The sequence below is a fragment of the Haliotis cracherodii genome, unplaced genomic scaffold, assembly GCF_022045235.1.
Source record: "Haliotis cracherodii isolate W230 unplaced genomic scaffold, xgHalCrac1.p SCAF_10, whole genome shotgun sequence".
NCBI classification, from domain to species: Eukaryota; Metazoa; Mollusca; class Gastropoda; order Lepetellida; family Haliotidae; genus Haliotis; species Haliotis cracherodii.
The window spans coordinates 57,961,384-57,983,164 of NW_027266265.1; the positions used below are offsets into that span (position 1 = coordinate 57,961,384).

Genomic DNA, 21,781 nt, shown 5'->3' on the forward strand with positions numbered 1-21,781 from the left:
TTGTTACAACAGAGATTGTAATTCTCATGTTCTAATTATAACAGAATACATTGGTGATCTTTGGAATAATGTTCACATCAATTTAACTATGTAAGTGCAACAATCTTGGACACGACGTTAAACAATATTTCACCTCACCTCACCTCACCTCACCTCACCTCACCTCACCTCAATTTGGAATCCTTCGCTAACATTTAGCTCTACTGGGGCAAATATATATCGTCAACGCCAGAGAATAACCAGTTTCGATTGCCTTCCCTTGAAATCTCTCTGTCAGAATCTTTAAGTAAAATTTGTAACTTGTAGCAACATGAAAGACAGTGTTGACACCAATTCAACTTGTTTTATTATATCACATCGATGTTTAAGTGTAGATACAAGAGCGTGTATCACGCAGTCAACAAATAGAAAGGACAGGATAAAACAGCTGGGGTTACACGAGAATAAGCAAAACAACAAACAGAAAAAACATGATATTATTGAGATGAGTGCTTAATCTGAGTCCTTACTACTTAACCATATGTTCCCGTGGTTTTTTTTCAGGTGAACAATGGACAAGCCTTTGCATGTGTATGTGACGGATGTCACCGTTTTGCAAAAACCTGGTATCATCTCTATTTGACAGTGATCATAAACACATTGTCACGATATAGTTGGAAACGTATAATCGAGATTTCGTTCACCAATACTCATATCAAGGAAATACTCTGACATGGTCTTCACATGTTGTAATAATGTGGAGATTCGAATCTGGATCCCCAGAGTCAACACTTTTGCCTGTCGAACTACCCAACCACACATATCATTTTCCACCAATTTATCAAGAGGTTGTAATTTGCTAAAAATATTACAAAGATACAACAAACATATATATATAGTGGATAGATAAATTACATTTTGAATTATTCACAAAGACTTAAAGTTTGGCTTATGCATGTTCACGAAATTGTCTCTGATGTCTAAAAGTTCATTCGCGTTATTTTGTTGATGGTCATGTTTACATTTAAGGCATGTACTTCCGCATTAAGCTTACTACATAAAACATACAACATACTACATTTAACAATACATTGCCACAGAGAAGCGTGTGCATGTATGGGTGCTGTGTCTACATGGATATACTGCTGTGCTCGTATGTTCGAAAGGAAGCTTGGTTAGATTTTAATGAGGAATCATTAGAATAACAACACTGACTTCTGTTCATCAACTCGGGAGAAGAAATACTACAAAGTAATGATGTCACTGGATATATAAGACTTGTTGTATGTATGTATCATCGATTACTTAAGGGTAACAGAAATATTCTAATTGTATCATTTTCCTTTCTTTCAGAATGATCGAATATACATGTATAACGGACTAAAGGTTCAATATTGTATTTGTTACGAGAACAATGATGTTCGTGCTTATCTTGTATTGGTTCCTCTCTACATCTATCGTGTCACAGATTTGCAGTCAGGGCTTCAGCTTTCTTACTGGCTGTTGCTCATGTATTAAACCATCTGCTTTATCTATTATCTCACTTGGTACGTCAATAAAAAAGCATAAGCAAAACTATTCGTAACGAAATGATACTTCTTTAAAACAATGTACATGCATGTACCAAGAAAGATGTGAATCCAAGTTTAGGCACAAAAAGAACGATGTAAAGAACACATTAAAGTCTAATTAGCCGTGCTGTCAAACGCATCATGAAACTGATCCGTTTCCTTCAGTGGAATGTGGTCAGTGTCAGATTTAATCATCATGCAGATGTCAACCACCTCTTACATATCTATCACCATTAAGGCACCAGCTAGGAATAAATATATAAAAAAATCTATTGTAATAATATGTGAAGATTGATTCTTTCACACGAAATAGCACTAAATAGCACCGTCACACGGCTTCTGTATTGTGAGGGCATTCCCATTTCAATGGCTGGAGACTTCTGGCATCCGGCCTTGTTTTCCTTAATCTTCCGGGAACTGCTCAAACAAAAGATTTCAGGGGAAAGATTACACAGTTAAAGTGGACATATTCTCCATTCAATGTAACATAGCCAAAACAGTAACCATGGATATAGCACATCGGTTCTAAATATGTAACTTGATGAATAATACAGATGTTCATTCAAATTTACCTCCTTTTTTCGCTCATCGGACCAATGCTTGAAACGTCTTTTAATTTTTTCCTCGAACTCCTTCTGTTTGGAATAGATAGCAATTCCACGCTCTTGAAATCTTTTTGGAAGCATCCGTGATTTCTAGAAAATAAATATAATTATTTCATCAACAATGCTATATGCCTATTTGATAGTTTACTAAAAACAAGTTGTTTGAACAATTGAATGATTATAATTGGGAAACACAGCCAGTCCCAAAATATAAGGTCGAACATTTATTTTAAGTTATAAGTGTTACATGATCAACATATTCATTCTTCTTGTAAACAATTTACTCTCCGTTACTCTATTTTGAGTAAAAAATGCACATACTTCTAGTATTCCATTTCGGTTTAAGATATTCTACATAAAATGGCATTTTAAAATTATACATATACTAGCGACAAAGAATAAGGGTATTATTCATTTGAATGTAGCTATCGTTCAGGTGTACATTTACAATACCGTGACGATGCACCTGAATGTAACAATTAATCACAATGAATTTTACATCATGGAGAAACAGCACGTAGAAGCCAAAGTGTGTACTCATTTCTCGGAAATCACAAATATTAATGCAATGCAAATGACATATACACATGCTCAAAATGCCTCTGACACAGTATCTCACTGAACAGACAATTTGAAGAGACAGGTCGATTTTGGGTACGACGGAGAGGGAATGGGTTGGGGGAGGTGAGGAGAGGACGTGAATATCCCAATCTCCTGAATCTTTGGCAAATCAAAAACTGTAATTACTCGAAACATATCGTCAAACGAGTGGGGTTGCAATAGGCGCTGCAAACCTAAACTTGACACAAAGACAAGATCGTCTCATTACATTAATTACACTACGCATTAGATTCAATTGTGCTCCTATTATCACAAGTGAATTTAACAGGAGGGCGAATTTCAACATCTGCCGTTAAATTCCGGCTCTTTGCGGCCCGACTGAACGCAGGATGTACTGTGAAGGTCGTGACACCGACAACTGACCATAGGCGTCAAAGAGTGGGATGGGCTAGGCAAAACCAGCGACGGACTGTGCGTTACACCATGTTTAGACAAGAATCAATTGTCTCTGATTCAAAATGGCAGAAAACGTTGTTAGCGAAGTCGCGGCGAGAGGTATGCCAGGACAACACGTCGTGACCATGATCGTTATCATGGCGGGTGTGGTATGGTGTTGGGTGGTTTTCCCACAGGTATAAGCCCAATCTAATTAAACTCAGACCTTAGTTCTCGCTACCGCTAAACAAAGATCTGAGGACATCCCATTACGGGTCACGTCAGACCGACCTTGTGCGAACTTTGACAGACCAATAGAATGACCAATCAGAAGGCAGCTTTCTCGTGCTTTACGGCACTAATTTCAAATTGGCGACTACGCTTCGAAACAAGTTTTGACAAATTCTTTATTACAAATTTGAAACCTAAACAAAAGAACATTCAAGAATGGCTAAGAGATGGTCTAGACTGTATGAATTCAGTTGTTAAACCTGTAACTATTGTTCGGAATACCACGTGTTAAAGTTTTCGAGGTTGTATGATTAGAAATCACATTTCGACTGTAACTTTCATGATCTGGTAAGCGACGCTCTCATTGGTTGGATCGTTCTGACGTGATACCTAATGTCTTCAGATCTTTGTTTAGCGGTAGCGAGAACTAAGATCTGATTTTAATGAGATTTGTATAAGCCCAACGTGGTGGACATACGAGACCAACTTTGCAGACATTTATCGTAATTACACCCTCACTATCATTTCCCTTTGTTTTGTCTGTGGTTTAGCAAAGAGTCAGCATACCTTTTCGTCCGACAAGTGGAAAGCCTCTTTAGGTTCTGATTTTCCATAAAACCATGCTTTTGCTAATGGATCATCTTCTTTCTTTCCATAATCGAAAGCCATCAGCTACAAAATAAATCAATATGGAACCAAGTAATAACATGGGATGGATCTGTTACCTGATGTAGCAAAATCTGCAAGAGTGGTCACGTATTACATTTACCTCTTGTCAGATCAATTTACCCATTGTCCCCAAATATATGAAGTTGTGTACTAGTGATTATGAACACAAATAAACAAGGAATGAATTAGATTTCATGAATATGCATGTCTACTCTACATATATGTGGCCACCATATGTAAGTGGAAACAACAACCCAAACACACGTGACAGAGATGAATATCTCACAGCAGCAGCGGCACACTACGGCATGAAAAAAGACGATATAAGACTACGTCCAGGAATTCAGCAGCTCCATATATGACCAAAACCAAAGGTTCCATGAGATGATAGTGAAGAGAGTAAAGGTATTAAATTAAATATGTGTGATAAATAAGATGTTAGTGAAGATTGTATACCCGCTCTATAGTTTGATGATAATCCAAAACGTGACAAAAACGTCAATTGGGGTATCGGTGAATGTTAGAAGAATGTCAAATGGCCATGACTTGCGTAAGTTAAAGCTAAAGAGAAACTAGCATCAATACAGATAACACGATTCGAGTGCAACATTTTTTGATTAACTTCTGCACCATAACTGAACACCAATTTTCGCCATCTTATCTCTGCAAATACCAATAACAACCATTAAGTGGAGACGGCATAAAGTCTTTCACGGATACCATTCATTGAATCAACCCACAAATATACTCCCTTGCTAATTGGGAAATTCAAAGTGGAAAACATGTTTGACCAAAACTGGCATACACTCAGAAAGTGAAAATAAAACAACAACACAAACATTAAAAACAAAGAGATAACCGTACCAGACAGGTATTAACTATTTCAAACATGGTATGGTAAATTGTACTTACAGTTATGTCAAACTGTTCGTCATCCAACATCTTCTCACCACGACGAATTTTTTCCTTAATATCTGGAATGTCCCCCTGAAAGTAAAATATGTTGTAACAGTTACTCTTTACTCGAATGTTACAGGTACAGACTCGGTACAAGTGAAGATGCTTCAACGAAATGTACATCCTACTTTACTACACATGGAGAATGTACTTTTCAAATGTTCACTGCATTTTCATCACACAAAACTAATGCTCACTCATTTGAGCTCTGCAAAAGGTTATAGTTGATATAGAGCTGAACAGTAAGCGACTCTGTTACAGCCGGGTTCTTACTTATACCATTAATGCCGTGCGCGAGGCTGGGTAACAGCCAGTACCATCTCTTAACGTCTATTGGGATGACGTGGTCAGGCGATTGCACCACTGAAGTTCTACTTTGTTGACAGATGCTCCATCCACTCTACAACGGAGGCAGTTTGTGACATAACTGTAGTACAAAACTATCATCATACGTGTGCTAAAGGGTCAGCAGAAGACAGGGTGTATTGGCCAACACACTTGTACAAATCCCGTGTCTTGATTCTTCGGATGATTTTTCTTGCTTCTTCAAGGGTGTCTGGAACTGATCCACATAATGTAATATGTAACTTTTACAATTTGTGGTCGTTGCTCACCGACATTTGTGATAATAAGATCCATGTTTCATGTTACTCTTCCAGGCAATTCCGATCACAGTGTCATCATACGGTAAACACATTTACGGGTAAATCGAAATGCAGAACATAGAACATTTAATACACAGAACACTAGTTTTGCTTACACATTCGGATAGTTTGGTCACGTGGAACATGTCAACTCAATTGACCACACTGACAAACAGATCCCCATAGTGTCTGCAGTGTTCACAATCATCACACACCACTTGACCGTAACAAGGCCATGGACAGCCCTCACTTGAACTCAGACATGACATCTTACTTTTTCTGCCTAGCTGAAACTCAGCAGCTCATTTCAGAACAATTGAATGTGAAGTGCAATCATAACCATTTGTGCAGTTCATGTCGTCAAGTTTATAATTATGAGGTATGCACTTTTTATACAAAAACTGGCAAAAACAGATGAACATATTGCTAAGTAATATCTATGAGGCCACGAACTTTTCAATTTCCCGTCGAACACGACATCTCAATGTATATCATTAAAGAGTTTCATACTGTTATTTGATATAACATTTGTATTATGCATACTATGCATGTGCGAGAAAGGGATGCTTTGACGTCCATTTAAACTAGTAACGACAATAAAATGGTATTTACCAGAGTTATTCTTTGTCCCCAGGCTAATAGGACATTCCACGAACTGTAAGATGTTGTCATTCAGATGGGAATAGGCCTCCATGTCATCGATACATGTGGATATTTTATATTCACTGAAACAAAACACATTACATCAGTCTTGTTTTCTGATTTCGGAAAGTTATGAAGTATTGACATCGTTGTGTATTTTCAATCAAATAAATGCATTTTTATGTTTTACCTTGTATGTTGGTGAACATGATATATTCAAATCACAGGGAGATACACATGGCATACACATGGCTTCATATTAACTGTGTGGTAAAGGGATTACATCTATACAATCATTATCCAATACAAGTATTCACATTCGGTTCTTCATAAAATCACATTCAAACAAATGCAATCAGAAACTTCAGTTACCCATTACTTCCTGTTATCCGCACAGTTTCGTCAGCGAGCCTGAGAGCATCGACAATCCTGAAAATACACATGTTCAAAGAATGGTTGCAATTTATAATGTCAAGGTTGCCGCTTAATATGAAACGAGCTACATGTACAAACGATAGGTATTTGAGTGCATTCGATACATAATCCTACGTTCCTTACATGTTCTTTTTATTTCGCTTGATTTGTCAGTATGTTTAGATGTACCATGACGTCTGTACACAAACACCTGAGGCCTAAAGGAACTGAAAAACAATGATTGAAACGTGAAGATGTGTGACTGTACATACATGAGTTCCACTCCACGGGTAACTTTGTGCTGGTATGCTCTTCGGTGTAACGTCTCCCGAGTGTGAAACATGTCGTACAGGTTGTAGGCCTCCTGCAGTCAACACAAACGGAACATGAATCTGGTACCACGGTTAGCTCACCTGCACAGCTTAGGCGTCCGGTGTCTGTTAATTTGCTTCTGTGAAATTTCGTACCAAAAGGAAAACGTTAATGGTATCTTCCAGTGGCATTAAGAAAGTTGCTGTGTCAATACAATGAGTATCAAACACTATATCTATAAACTATGGTGATGTTTACTGAAATTGCAATGACTAAAGCAACAAAATCCTTTCCATGATCATTGGAGATCTCTGCCAAAAGCAGAGTTGGTTGTATGATTCCGACTTTACCATGAATACATGTTTCTGATTAAAGAATAAAGAAGCTGAACTCCATAAGTCAACGCTTGACGGACGTGGTGGTCACACTTCCTTCTCCGTGTTCTGTCAACATAACTATAGCCCCCTCCAATCATACCATTATTTGTTCCGAACAATAATAACAAAATAAGTTTCCACTGTTGTGATGAAGTTCTTTTAAAAGTGAACAGTATCAAATACGAACCAATTAATAGTAAACATCTCCCGTTCTATAGAATCATGGCAGATGTCTGGACCTATTCATTACTTGCAGAGTCTCTAAATCCACAAATCCGTTTTGCTGAAACCACTCATGGTGAAAGATGCACCAAGGGGAGACCTGTTTATGAGTAGGCTTAATAGTCACAAAGCCGAGTGATAAAACATTTCAGGAAGATGTAGTTGTTGTAGTCGGCGATAATAGGACACTTTATACTCTTGTAAATTTTACTATTTCGATTGACATTCTCCATTTAATATATTGCAGCAGGTATCAGAGGTCAATACTGGATCATAATAATGGCCATATAAATATGGCAATGAAGCATTATTCTCTGTGTTTCTTCAGCTTTAGGACATTGTGTGGTTATTTTTAACATAGGTGTTAACTGTAACAATCGTTCAGAATTTGCGCTACATTCGACATGCAACGGTATCGGGATGGGTGTTAAAAGTTATAAATAAAGAAATAAACAGAGGGCTTAATAGAATGTTAGATCCGATTACAAAAGATTTGTACAATACTTTACAACCTGTTATTGCTGTTGGTGGTTTTGACCTGAAAATTCAGTTACGTCACGTGACTGGATCTACCACTTTTGGGTTATGTCCCTCAAAACTAAGGCTATATGGATTACCTTGTCTCTTGCACAGATCCGTGGCACTTTGACGCCTTCTTCTTCGACGAGGATTATACGCGCCAGCTTCATGTACCTGTCGTGGTCGAAGTTGTTTTTTATGCCCAGCATGTGACAGTCGCGAGCAAAGTAGTCCCACTTGTCTACGTCAATTCCCGTTTGGGCGTTGTTGACAATCTAGTGATGAGATTTATTTGTTATATACTTATGTTAAAATCTTATATTTTCAAAAAAGAGGGACTTATCACAATGGTCAAGTGTCGGAAAATCTGCTTTTTTCTGGTAACTTTATATTTAAGTATTTATATTATTATCAACAAACCAGTTAAGCTAATATTACCGTAAATATTGATATTAGTATTAAAATACTCACTTCATAAAGGAAAGGTTTTTTCCTCCTCATTTCGAGCACACGTCCTTCTGGCTCTACCGCAGAATTCTAAAACATGACCACAAGGGATAAAGTGGTGGGGTGGGGTGACGTGAGATTAAAGTCGGGCTCAAAAGTATTGCACTGATATAGTGACATACTATGTGTGTTTGTAGAGGTTGGTTACACTAGACTAATGCCACTATTATAGTGATAGCCCACTGAGATACCATTGCACAGTTAAACATGGATCTCTCACTCAGGCACACTATACTGACTGAGCTGACCAGTGTTTTTTTGTCCATATAATGCCAAGTGCCGTATTTTGATATGACATAGCCGGGGCCGTGCTTCTCATTTCCTGGCACACGCTCGATCAGGGTTAGGTTAGGGTACCTACAAATGGTAAGAATGGTAAAGAACCCTTGTTTCATGCTACCTCGCTATGGAAGGAACAATACTTAACCTTCCCGCCTAAGATGAGGTCCTTTATGAGCTTGAGATGACCACGAGTCTCATTTTCATCAAAGTTCTCAAAGGCTTCCTTCACATCCTCATTGGTGTTGATGAGGTGATCCAGCATATCCACTGAGGCTTTCTCATGCTGAAATCATTGAAGTAAGCAAAACAACTTCTTTAATTTTGCTCATATACTCATTGTCTGTTCTGTGTGTGTTCATACACTCTCTAACAATAATTGCCGTACTTAATTATATGTCTTGTCTGTTCATATGTTCATCTGTTACATATTGTTGATTGTTTTAATGCCTTTATTAACATGCTTTCATGGCTGAAATGTGCTTTCACTCTTCTCACTACATCAGTGATTGTGTTTTGTGTAATGTCACTTTGTTCATTTAATTAATACACAAACTTGTCTCAATGCTGGATGACAGACCAACGAAACACAGGGTTTCTGCATATCCTACGAAAAGGGACTGCCACAATACATATCACAGTCAGTGTGAGTCTAGTCATATAATTCAAACATAAACAATGTTTTGTATGAAAAGGTGTACCATTTCAAATCATATTAAGATGTGTATTTTGGTGAAGAGCATCATCACATAGCAAACTGTTATTTAAGCTTCATGTTGTACTTAAGCGTGCTGATCTTTGGATTTTCATCATTTACAAATAAATTTATAGTAAGTATTTTTAAACAACGCCTCCTGTTAACGTTAACTGTTTAATGCAGGAATAGTCACATCCATCCCGTGACAGAAATGACCCCAGAGAACATTATTTACCTTCCACTTGCTGCCTGGCACCACACGAGGTATAAACAAGTTGTCAAAGACGTGTGAGAATGGGCCGTGTCCTTAAAGAACAAAAACGTACATCTAGTGCACATATTCGTGTCATATCAGTATCTTTCTGTTGATAGAAATGTTATTAACTTTCTTTCCTCTTTGAAACAACCTATTTCGGGATCTACGCTAGCTTATTGTGATTTTGGAAAAAGGTTAACTAATTACCGAGATCGTGGCACAGTCCTGCTATTTCAATGCACGTGATTTCATCGTCCTTCAAATCTGGATAATCCTGTTGCAGAATCCGAGCAAATGTTCCAGCCAGATAGTAAGTTCTGTTGTAACAAACACAGTTTATTTCTGGACACGCATTAGGAATCAGAGAAAAGAAAGAAATACAACGCCGACTTGTTATGCTGTGTACGCAAGTAATTCATGTCCTGAGAATATGTTCTAGAAATGGTTTAATGGGCCTCACTTGTGACATCGCCATTGTGATATTACTTACCCGATGCTGTGCTCAAACCTGTTGTGTGCTGCGCCCGGATATACAAAGTAACCTCCTCCAAGTTGCTTCAAATACCTCAACCTCTGAAACTGGGGGGTGTCTATTATCTTCACACACAAACCCGTCACCTTTATAGTCCCATGAACAGGGTCCTTGAAGATCTAATAATAAAATAAAGTTGATCATATGTGTTTCTTTGGCTTCAACCATAGATTGTATATGTTCTTAAAATGTTCGTTGATCGTTACCAATTTAGATCATTTATCATCCAATGGTTATAAAAAATCTCCCGAATGCAGTCTCCAAATGTCTAGTACGCCTACTCCGTAATGAAAACTCACTGACATATAAAAATGTAAGGTACTCTGCCTGAGGTATCAATGCCTACCTTTGAACCGAACTGTTCTCTGTAGAAAGAAAACATTCACATATGTATAATACATGTGCATGCATAAACTGTTATTTGCTCATTTAATCTCAAAAGCATGTCGGCACAAATTCGAATGAATTTGTTACGTGTCTTCGTATTTACCTTGACAGTATACATCAAAGAATGAACAGATTTCATAAAAGGTGAAAATATAATGCTGGTACAAAACTGCCATGCATTATTGTGAAGAGGACAGGTTAGGTTAAATGTAACATTGAACTAATTTACATGACCAAAGACATGAGTATATACACAAGCATGTAATACTCACACTGGGCCACTTGGTGGACCTGTAAGTAATGATGACACAATTAATCGAATCTTCTAGTGAGTGAGTGAGTGAGTCTTATTTTACGCCCCTTTTCGCAATATTCCAGCAATATCAGGGCGGGGGATACCAGAAAGTAAGTAGATGTAGCCAATGGTCTTTCCATTGACACAACAGTTTATCTTAGAGCACCATATCAAACTTGAACCCTCTTGGAGTATAATGAAATTGCAAAAATATATTTTCCAAGACAATGACAGTTCCGTCCTTTAAATAAAGCAACAAAATCATTTCCAAATCAAAGTCAATTGTACGATTCCGACTGTACCATGAGCATGTGTTTATGAATCACTCTCAAATAGTAATTATACCAGATCAACTTAAATAACAGACGCACACATGCAGATCCATCTTACTGCGGACATGTACACAGACAGAAGTCGTGTATCAGTATTCTATCTGCATCACAGCAATGTGTAAACAATCGATTTCGCACAAAACGATCAATAGCATGACCAACGATCCATGCTGTAGGACTTGGGTGACAGACAGCAGGGTCACTCATTGGAACCACTTTTAGTTGGCCCTTGCAACCAACGTGAGCGAGTGAGTTAAAATTTAACGTCGCATCGGCATTATCTCAGCCATAGAGCGACGAGACCATGTTAATATATTTACAATTTAGTCAATAATGCAAAGTTTAGTTTAAAAACAAGTTGTAAAACATATTTGAGCATATTATGTTTAGAAACAATTCATGAAAATATTTGAGCATAACAATCTTTCAGATTTATGCTTTGATAATGTGAATCCCTTGCGATTGCAAAGTCCACACAGTCAAGCAATATATGCTTGACGGTGAACCTTTCATCACAAGGGATACACTTAGGAGGTTCGTCCTCATCTGCCTTAAGCAGATAATCATGTGTAAACCGACTGTGGCCAATACGACATCGTCGTAATATGACATCGTCGTAATACAACCTCGTCATGTCTTGACTGACAACCCAAGTAGGTATGATCGATTGTTGGTTTCAATTCGTGGAGTTTATTGCTTCCTAGGAGTGTCCCAACTCTTTTGCATGAGATCCCGAGTATATGATGGTTGGTTTGAAATCAGTGTACGGAATAAGAAGTGGAAATAACGGTTTGTCAAGAGCTGCTTTAGCTGCAGCATCGGCTTTTGAGTTACCTGTTATGCCTACATGACTTGGTAACCAGCAAAAGACAATGTCACATTAGCCAGTGGGAAGATCATTATAGAGTTCTAAAATGTCAAGGATAATAGGGTGATATGGTCAGACACCTTTAAGTGCCTGAAGGCAAGATAACGGATCAGAGAAGATGATGAAATAGTAAGATTGGTTTTGTTGTTGAATATAGGTCAAAGCTGTTAGGATAGCTTTGGCCTCAGCAGTAAAATTGAACTCAAATCTGGGATTCTTGAGGAGACAGTTTTGGATCCAATGATGGTGGCACTTGCAACTTTGCCACCATCCTTGGACCCGTCTGTAAAAATGGACCTGTGATAATTATATTTGGAGCGTAATTGGTTATATGCTTGTTGATATACCAAAGGATTGGTATCCGATTTTTTAGACTGGTTAGAGTCAGGTCTACTTCTGGCTTCACCATCTGCCAGGGAAGAGAAGACAGAAGACGGTGAGGTGATATAATATTTACATCTATTTTAGCTGCAGTGATGTGTAGTTGAATTCTGATTCCAAGTGGTGGAACCAGTTTTGAAAGATTTTCAAACAGGTTTTCATATTGAGGGTGGAAAACACAATTGTATGCTGGATTAGATTTGTTTAAGTGCAATTTAGTGATATATTGCAGTGAAAGTTTAATGCGGCGCAGTTCGAGTGCAGGTTCATCTGCCTCCACATACAAACTGTCCATGGGAGAGGTCCTTAAAGCTCCAAGACAGAGTCTTAGGCCTTGATGGTGTATAGTGTCCAATTTTTCTAAATTGCTTTTGCAGGCTCTACCATAGACAATGGAACCATAGTCTAGCCTGAAGCGTATTAACGATCTGTACAAGTGAAGGAGGAGGGTCTGATCCCCTACCCACTCGGAATTTGAAACGACTTTTAACAAGTCGAGAGCCTTCAAGCACTTTGCCTTGAGATATTCAATGTGTGGTAAGAATGTGAGATGATGGTCAAATATGAGGCCCAGGAATTTGGCCTCCTCTACTACCTTGATAGGAGTATCATCTAAAAATAAATCTGGATCTTTGTGAGATTTGTATTGATGACAAAGTGAATGCAGTTTGTTTTGGATTTTGAAAATTTGAAGTCGTTTTCGTTTGCCCATTTTTTTACTTTTGTTAAGACAGAGCTGTAGCTGTCTTTCTATTGTATTCATATTCTTACCACGACAAGAAATCAACGCTATTGTTTAATACTTTAGTGAGACTATTAATTTTGATGCTGAAAAGGGTGACTGATAGAATGCTGCCTTGAGGGACGCGCTGATCTTGATCGAAAAGATCAGACAGGGTAGATCCCACTTGTACTTGAAATTGTGTTGTTTAAAAATCAAGATATGAACTGAGGTAATCAGCCCCTCAATCCAAATTCATGCAAATCTTTTAAAATATAATTCATGGAGAGAAAATGTTTCGTTATAGTCCTCACCATTATCAGAGTTAAAATTGACTTTTTCTTTTCCTGCTGTTTTTGAAACCTCTGAAATTGAGGATTATAGTTTGATGATCCCGGGGAAGATAAACAAGAATGTGTCCTCAGCACCCCATTGCTGGTCATAAAAGGCGACCAAAGTGGGCAGCCTGTTTGCAGTGGGCTGCGACCCTGTGTCGGCAGCTGAAGGGATTCTGGTGGTTGAGGGCAACGGAGCCGGCAATAGTGCTCCTTAGTCCAACGCACCACTTCGACCCTAACTTTGCCTAGACGGGCGGTAGAATGGGCCCGATTCTATCAATTGGCTGGTCATGTCATGCCCTGTGCGTATATACAATCTTTTGCACAATCTTTTGGTATTTACAAATAAATTAATTCTGAATGTTTTGAATATATGTATCCATCTATAAAACTTGCTTAGAGCCCTATGCCCAGAAGGCGGTGGCTCATGGGCCAATCCGGTGATGCTGACCTCCGAATTCTGTACATCTCCAATTAATTGTCATGGGCCGAACCAGCCTGACCCTTATTTTGGTAGATAGTTATAGCTTTTCATGTCAAATTTGCTGGAGTATAACACCCCTTTATCCTCGGTCTTTGCAGCTTGGAAATCCGCTGCAGTATAAGACTGTCCTTGTTGACAGTCCATGGTGGGTGAGGAAAAGGGGTGCTGAATCATTTTCCTTTCGACATGGCTTCCCAACACCCTGGTTAAAAAAGACGTCACATTGATTCTGATGAGACTACTACGCCCACTAGATCCGACTATTGGCCACGTTTCTTGGTTATAGAAGCTGAAGACAAAGAAACAATTAAATTGAACCCATTTGCAATCTCCAAAGGCATCATTGGTATCTGTGGAGAGGTTACAAATGTCACAAAGCTTCGTTCTTGCTCTCTCCTAGTAGAATGTGCACGGAGACCTCAATCTGTCAATCTTCTCAAAGTTAATGAGTTTGTCAATATCAAGGTTGTTGTCTCTGTGTACAAGACCCTGAACTCGTGTAAGGGCATTGTCCGTGACAGAGCTCGTTGCCTGTCTGGCACGTCCGAAGATGATATAGCCAAGGAACTTGAACAACAGTCGGTCACAGCTGTCAGACGGTTTACTTTCAAGAAGGATGGTGTGGTCCAACCTACCAAAACCTTCCTCTTCACTTTCGCCCGAACGTCTATCCCTTAATCTATCAAAGCTGGTTACTGTAACATCGGAGTGGAGGTGTATATCCCCAATCCACTCCGGTGCTACAACTGCCAAGCGTTTGGACATGGATCCAAGTCCTGCCATGCCTCCGCTGTTTGTTACCGCTGTGGTGACAAGCACGAGGCCACTGACTGCAGGAAACCCTGCCCTGTGTGGAAACGCGAGTCCCAAATCATGAGAATTAAGACCGAACAAAATGTCTCGTACCACGAAGCCAAGAAGAGGGTTGAAGGGCTCACTACAAGCACTTCCACCATCTCCTACTCTGCTGCTGTCTCTCGTCCTCCTGTCACTACTGCCTCTATCGACTGCCAGACTGATCTGACATGGTTCAAGTCTGTTCAGCCACTTCCTACTGCTTCAATCCAAAAAACAGCTGTGCCACCTTCGTCTGTAACACACCCAACACCAAAAATCGTCAAAAATGTCGAGTCTCAGACTTCTAAAATAACACCTGACCAAGAACCAGTTAAACTGTCAAACAGGGAAAAGAAATTATTGAAAAAGAAGCAGCTGAGAGAACAGCTGCAAACACCAAAGGTCACCTCTCCTTTAGAGGTCCATAACTCCTTTGGTCCTCTGGACATGGAGGTAACTCCATCTCCACATGATACCGATAGGAGTACTACAAAGTCTTCCTCACGTTCGCGTGACATTTCTCCTGTGGAAGCCCCACCATGAATCCACAAAACATTGTACAATGGAATTGCAGAGGTCTCAGGAAGAATTTTAATGAAATACAACTTTTGATCCACGATTTTAAACCGTCAGCTTTTTGTCTCCAATAAACATATCTGAAACACACTCTATTTGATATCCGTCAGTACAGTTCTTACCACTCGTTTTCCCCTCCTGGTGATAGGGCTACAGGAGGTTCTTCTATCCTGGTGAAGCAAAGCATAATCCATAGCCCTGTTCCAATCAACACTACTCTTCAAACTGTTGCTGTCCGTGTTACTTTGAACATAGTGTTTACACTGTGTTCACTGTATCTTCCACCTTCCTCAACTATCCGTCAATCAGATCTTCAGACTTTGTACGATCAGCTCCCGAAGCCCTGTATCATCAAGGGCGATTTAAACGGTCATAATCCCCTATGGGAGAGTCCTGACATAAATAATAAGGGAAAAGTCCTTGAAGATATTATCTCATTAATGATTTATGTATCTTCAATGATGGTAATACCACATATCTTCATCGGCCACTGGCACATACTCTGCCCTTGACCTTTCACTGACAGATTTAAATATTTTAAATGAATTCGAATGGTCGGTCAATGATGACCTTTGTGGAAGTGACCATTTTCCAACAATACTTACAACTATAAATCCGTCTGACGAACCACCTTCAACAAGGTGGAACTTTACAAAGGCCGATTGGTCTTTATTCCAAACACTATGTTCTGAAAACCTAAAACCCGAAAGTTTCAGGAATGTTCCTGATCCTATACAACTTTTTTCAGATATATTGAATGCTATTGGAGACAAAAGCATTCCTCAGTCCTCTGCAAAGCCTCATATATGTAAACCATGGTTCGATAATAGTTGTTAACAAGCTAGAAAAAATAGGAAGAAAGCTGAAAAATATTTCCGACGACATCCAACTGTCCACAATTTGAATAATGTTAAAATCACCTTTAAACAGAATAAACGTGAATCCTGGAGGAACTATGTTTCAAAAATTAATTCCCGCACACCTATGTCCAAGGTGTGGAACATGGTTCAAAAGATTAAGGGCAAAGCATCTAAATCTGGAGCTCACCATCTTAAAGATGGTAATACAATTTTAACTACTAAATCCGATATTGCCAACAAACTTGGTGACACTTTAGCAAATCATTCCTCATCATCAAACTATAATCCTCAATTTCAGAGGTTTCAAAAACAGCAGGAAAAGAAAAAAGTCAATTTTAACTCTGATAATGGTGAGGACTATAATGAAACATTTTCACTCCATGAATTATATACTGCCCTAGGGCAATCTCATGACACTGCAGCAGGAGCCGACAACATCCACTATCAGCTCCTGAAACACTTGCCCGATTAATGTTAGGAAATGTTACTTAGTATATTTGATGAAACATGGACAACCGGAAATTTCCCTTCTTCGTGGCACAATGCCATTATTATTCCTATTCCAAAGCCAGGACGGGATCATACAGATCCATCCAACTACCGTCCAATATCATTAACTAGCTGTGTTTGTAAAACCATGGAGCGCATGGTCAACAATCGATTAGTCTGGTACCTGGAGATCAATAACCTCCTGAGTGACATCCAGTGTGGTTTCCGAAAAAACAGAAGTACCATTGACCATTTGGTGCGTTTAGAATCGTTTATTAAAAATTCCATTGTCAACAAACAACATACTGTATCAATCTTTTTCGATCTAGAGAAAGTATATGATACAACGTGGAAACATGGTATTTTAAAAGATTTGCATGAATTTGGATTGAGTGGCAGATTACCTCAGTTCATATCTCAATTTTTAAACAACAGACAATTTCAAGTACAAGTGGGCTCTACCCTGTCTGATCCTTTTGATCAAGGTCAGCGCGTCCCCCAAGGCAGCATACTATCAGTCACCCTTTTCAGCATCAAAATTAATAGTCTCACTAAAGTATTAAACAATAGCATTGATGGTTCAATTTTTGTGGACGATTTCAACATTTCTTGTCGTGGTAAGAATATGAATACAATAGAAAGACAGCTACAGCTCTGTCTTAATAAAATGCACAAATGGGCAAACGAAAACGGCTTCAAATTTTCTAAATCCAAAACAAACTGTATTCACTTTTGTCGTAAATACAAACCTCACAAGGATCCAGATCTAATTTTAGATGGTACTCCTATCAAGGTAGTAGAGGAGGCACATTAAATATCTCCAGGCAAAGTGCCTGAAGGCTCACAACTTGTTGAAAGCCGTTTCAAATTCCGAGTGGGGAGGGGATCAGGCCACCCTCCTTCACTTGTACAGATCATTAATACGCTCCAAACTGGGCTATGGTTCCATTGTCTATGGTGGAGCCTGCAAAAGCAATTTTGAAAAATTGGACACTATACACCATCAAGGCCTAAGACTTTGTCTTGGAGCTTTAAGGACCTCTCCCGTGGACAGTTTGTATGTGGAGGCCGACGAACCTTCACTCGAACTGCGCCGCATTAAACTTTCACTGCAATATATCACTAAATTGCACTCAAATAAATCTAATCCAGCGTTCAATTGTGTTTTCCACCCTCAATATGAAAACCTGTTTGAAAATCTTTCAAAACTGGTTCCACAACTTGGAATCAGAATTCAACCACACATCACTGCAGCTAAAATAGACTTAAATATTATATCACCCCACCGTCTTCTGTCTTCTCCCTGGCAGATGGTGAAGCCAGAAGTAGACCTCACTCTAACCAATCTAAAAAAGTCGGATACCAATCCTTTGGTATATCAACACTCCTATAACCAATTACGCTCCAAATATAATTCTCACAGGTCCATTTTTACAGATGGGTCCAAGGATGGTGGCAAAGTTGCAAGTGCCACCATCGTTGTATCCAGAACTGTCTCCTCAAGAATCCCAGATTTTAGTTCAATTTTTACTGCTGAGGGCAAAGCTATCCTAACAGCTTTGACCTATATTCAACAACAAAACCAATCTAAATATGTCATTATCTTCTCTGATCCGTTATCTTGCCTTCAGGCACTTAAAGGTGTCTGACCATATCACCCTATTATCCTTGACATTTTAGAACTCTATAATGATCTTCCCACTGGCCAATGTGACATTGTCTTTTGCTGGTTACCAAGTCATGTAGGCATAACAGGTAACTCAAAAGCCGATGCTGCAGCTAAAGCAGCTCTTGACAAACCGTTATTTCCACTTCTTATCCCGTACAGTGATTTCAAACCTACCATCAAATCTTATACTCGGGATCTCAAGCAAGGGGGACACCCAAGTAGGAAGCAATAAACTCCATGAATTGAAACCAACAATCGGTCATACCTACTTGGGTTGTCAGTCAAGAGATGACGAGGTCGTTTTACGACGGTCTCGTATTGGCCACAGTCGGTTTACATACGAATATCTGCTTAAGACAGATGAGGACGAACCTCCTTAGTGTATCCCTTGTGATGAAAGGTTCACCGTCAAGCATATATTGCTTGACTGTGTGGACTTTGCAATCGCAAGGGGTTCACATTATCAAAGTGTAAATCTAAATGATCTCTTTTCCCGTATCAGCGGGCATCTCATCATAAATTACTTGAAAGAAATTGGTCTGTATAATAAATTTTGAATATGTATGTGAATAATTAAATGCTTGTTTTGAAATTTGGTGTGATGCTATTAGCAACTGACATTATTAAAGGCTCTGTCCAGGAGGTTAACGTAGCATAAAAATATTGTCCCCCTGTGTAATTCGTAATCTTATAGTAATTGATGTAACTATCATCAACCAGTGTTTTAAGCCAACTGATTGAGGAGTATTTTTTAATATTGGCTAGTATTGTGCACAACCACCAGTGGCTAAAGTGATGACGTAAATCCTGCTAGGGTATCACGCAGGAAGCAGAAGTACTGTAAGTCCCCATGATCCCCAGCGAGGTGGCCTAACTTTGGTTACTGGTGGCCTATAGCCTTTTTTGTATACTGTATTAATGATATTGTAATGCTCATATGTTTCATCAATTGTTTTTAAATATAGTATGCTCCAATATGTTTCATAAATTGTTTTTAAATATGTCATTGCATAAATAACTTAATTGTATATATATTAGCTTGGTCTCGTCGCTATATGGCTGAAATAATGCCGATGCGACGTTAAATTTTAACTCACTCACTCACTATAGTTTGATGATGAGGAATGGTTTGCCAAAGTGTCACCAAGTTTGTTGGAATTTCGGATTTAGGAGTTAAAAGTGTATTACCATCTTTGAGATGGTGAACACCAGATTTGGATCCTTTGCCCTTAATCTTATGAATCATGTTCCACACCATGGACATTGATATGTTTATTGGAGACGAAAAGCTGACGGTTTAAAACTTGGATTAAAAGTTGTATTTCATTAAAATTCTTCTTAAGATCTCTGCAATTCCATTGTATTATGTTTTGTGGATTCATGTTGGTTTTTCCACGGGAGAAATGTCACGCGAACGTGAGGAAGACTTTGTGGTACTCCTATCGGTATCATGTGGAGATGGAGGACCAAAGGAGTTATGGACCTCTACTGGGACCTTTAAAGGAGAGGTGGCCTTTGGTGTTTGCAGCTGTTCTCTCAGCTGCTTCTTTTTCAATAATTTCTTTTCCCTGTTTGACAGTTTAACTGGTTCTGGTTCTGATTCTGATGTTGCTTTAGGAATCTGAGACTCAACATTGTTTACAGTTTTTTGTTTAGGAGGAGTCACCTCTGGTTTAACGAGTGAAGCAGTAGGAAGTGGCTGCACAGACTTGACCCATGTCAGGTCAGTCTGGCAGTCGACAGAGGCAGTGGTGACAGGAGGACGAGAGACAGCTGCAGAATAAGAGATAGAAGAAGTGGTTGCAGTAGAACCTACAACCCTCTTCTTAGCTTCATAGAAGGAGAGGTTTTGCTCAGTCTTGATTTTCATGATCTGTAATTCATGTTGCCAGACAGAACAGGATTTGGAAGATGCCATATGGTTCCCACCACAATTTGAACACTTCACATCCTTCCTGCAGTCAGTGGCCTCGTGCTTGTCAGCGGTAACAGACAGCAGAGGCCTGGCAGGACTTGAATCCTTGTCCAAACGCTTGGCAGGTATAGCACCGGAGTGGATTGGGGATATACACCTCCACTCCGATGTTACAATAACTGGCTTTGATCGATTGTGGAATCTTCGAACGGGCGAAAGTGAAGAGATAGGTGTTGGTCTCTATAACCACACCATCCTTTTTGACTGTAAATCATTTAACAACTGTGACAGACTGTTGGACAAGTTCTTTGACTATTTCATCCTCAGTCATGCCGGACAGGCAGCGAGCCCTGCAACTAACGTGTGGTACAAAGGCCTTGAATGTTGCAACATAATAATGCACATACTTTCAGCTTTTCTGTCCGTTTGTTAGTATTGTTCACATTGCTACTTAGAACTTGGTTCATGTTCAGTTTACGACTTACCAGATTGATCATCTTCCTGACGACTTTGGTTTGTCGTTGAAGCCTCCTCACCGCAAATTTCTTCAATATTTTCCATCTGTTGATCTCCTGGAGGTGTAGGCATGTCTTTATCTATCTGAAATTACATTGTGAACAGTGAATTTTGTACAGAGTGCTTTGTATATGGTGCATCTCATTGTGAAGATTTTAGGAAGTCCCTTGTGTTACGTAAAGTGTGTAGTAAGCAATGGCCTGTGTACATTGTAGGTAATAAAGTGTACAGTGTATGGTGAACAATGTAAAACGTACTGATTCAAGGTGAATACCAGATTGAAAAGCAGAGGTTAACCTAGTCTTGCACCATGGCCGTGGAATATATTTATTTTATTAAAAAACATAATCTAGAAATGCATACAAAAGCAAGTCTAGCCAGCTCAAGCTACCTCTATTCCACAGTCTCTGAAATCAGCATAGGGATTTTGTTTTATTTTTAGAGTAAAGATGGATATTGTGTAATATAAGATTTCAGAGGCTAAATGTTAGTCTAAGGTTAACCAAGAAATTGGTTGAAACCAAATTGTGGAATCAGTAAATGACCACACACGGCATTAGTTGTACAGTCAATACAATGAATGAAAATAACCAGTAGCAGCATCAAGTAACCGGCCCTAGAATTACTGTTAATGAACTCACGAGTGTTCAGAATATTGGCTCGTCTTGTTCCATAGATGTAAATAAGTATCTGACATAAAACGT

The 21,781-nt window shown here is 39.0% G+C and overlaps 1 protein-coding gene across 1 annotated transcript; it reads right to left on the bottom strand.

Moving 5' to 3' along the window:
* Positions 1 to 361: 361 nt before the first annotated feature.
* Positions 362 to 12,057, bottom strand: LOC139453929 (deoxynucleoside triphosphate triphosphohydrolase SAMHD1-like). Its single transcript, XM_071235372.1, has 17 exons — positions 11,949 to 12,057; positions 11,069 to 11,087; positions 10,756 to 10,774; positions 10,368 to 10,528; positions 10,085 to 10,194; positions 9,857 to 9,927; positions 9,073 to 9,210; positions 8,610 to 8,675; positions 8,237 to 8,413; positions 6,981 to 7,072; positions 6,667 to 6,723; positions 6,265 to 6,377; positions 5,461 to 5,570; positions 4,964 to 5,038; positions 3,950 to 4,054; positions 2,123 to 2,245; positions 362 to 1,967 (listed from the first exon to the last, which is right to left on the bottom strand). Exons 1-17 carry the CDS (start codon positions 12,055 to 12,057, stop codon positions 1,953 to 1,955), a joined length of 1,560 nt encoding a protein of 519 aa, XP_071091473.1. The 3' UTR covers positions 362 to 1,952.
* Between the last annotated feature and the right edge of the window lie 9,724 nt (positions 12,058 to 21,781).

Excerpts from the sequence above, each read along its gene's own strand:
- LOC139453929 (XM_071235372.1), bottom strand. The coding sequence starts at position 12,057 with ATGACGAGGTTGTATTACGACGATGTCATATTACGACGATGTCGTATT. Across the intron at positions 8,676-9,072 it reads ACCTCATCTTAGGCGGGAAG|AATTCTGCGGTAGAGCCAGA; the intron begins GTTAAGTATTGT and ends GTCATGTTTTAG. Across the intron at positions 4,055-4,963 it reads ACGAACAGTTTGACATAACT|CTGATGGCTTTCGATTATGG; the intron begins GTAAGTACAATT and ends TTTATTTTGTAG.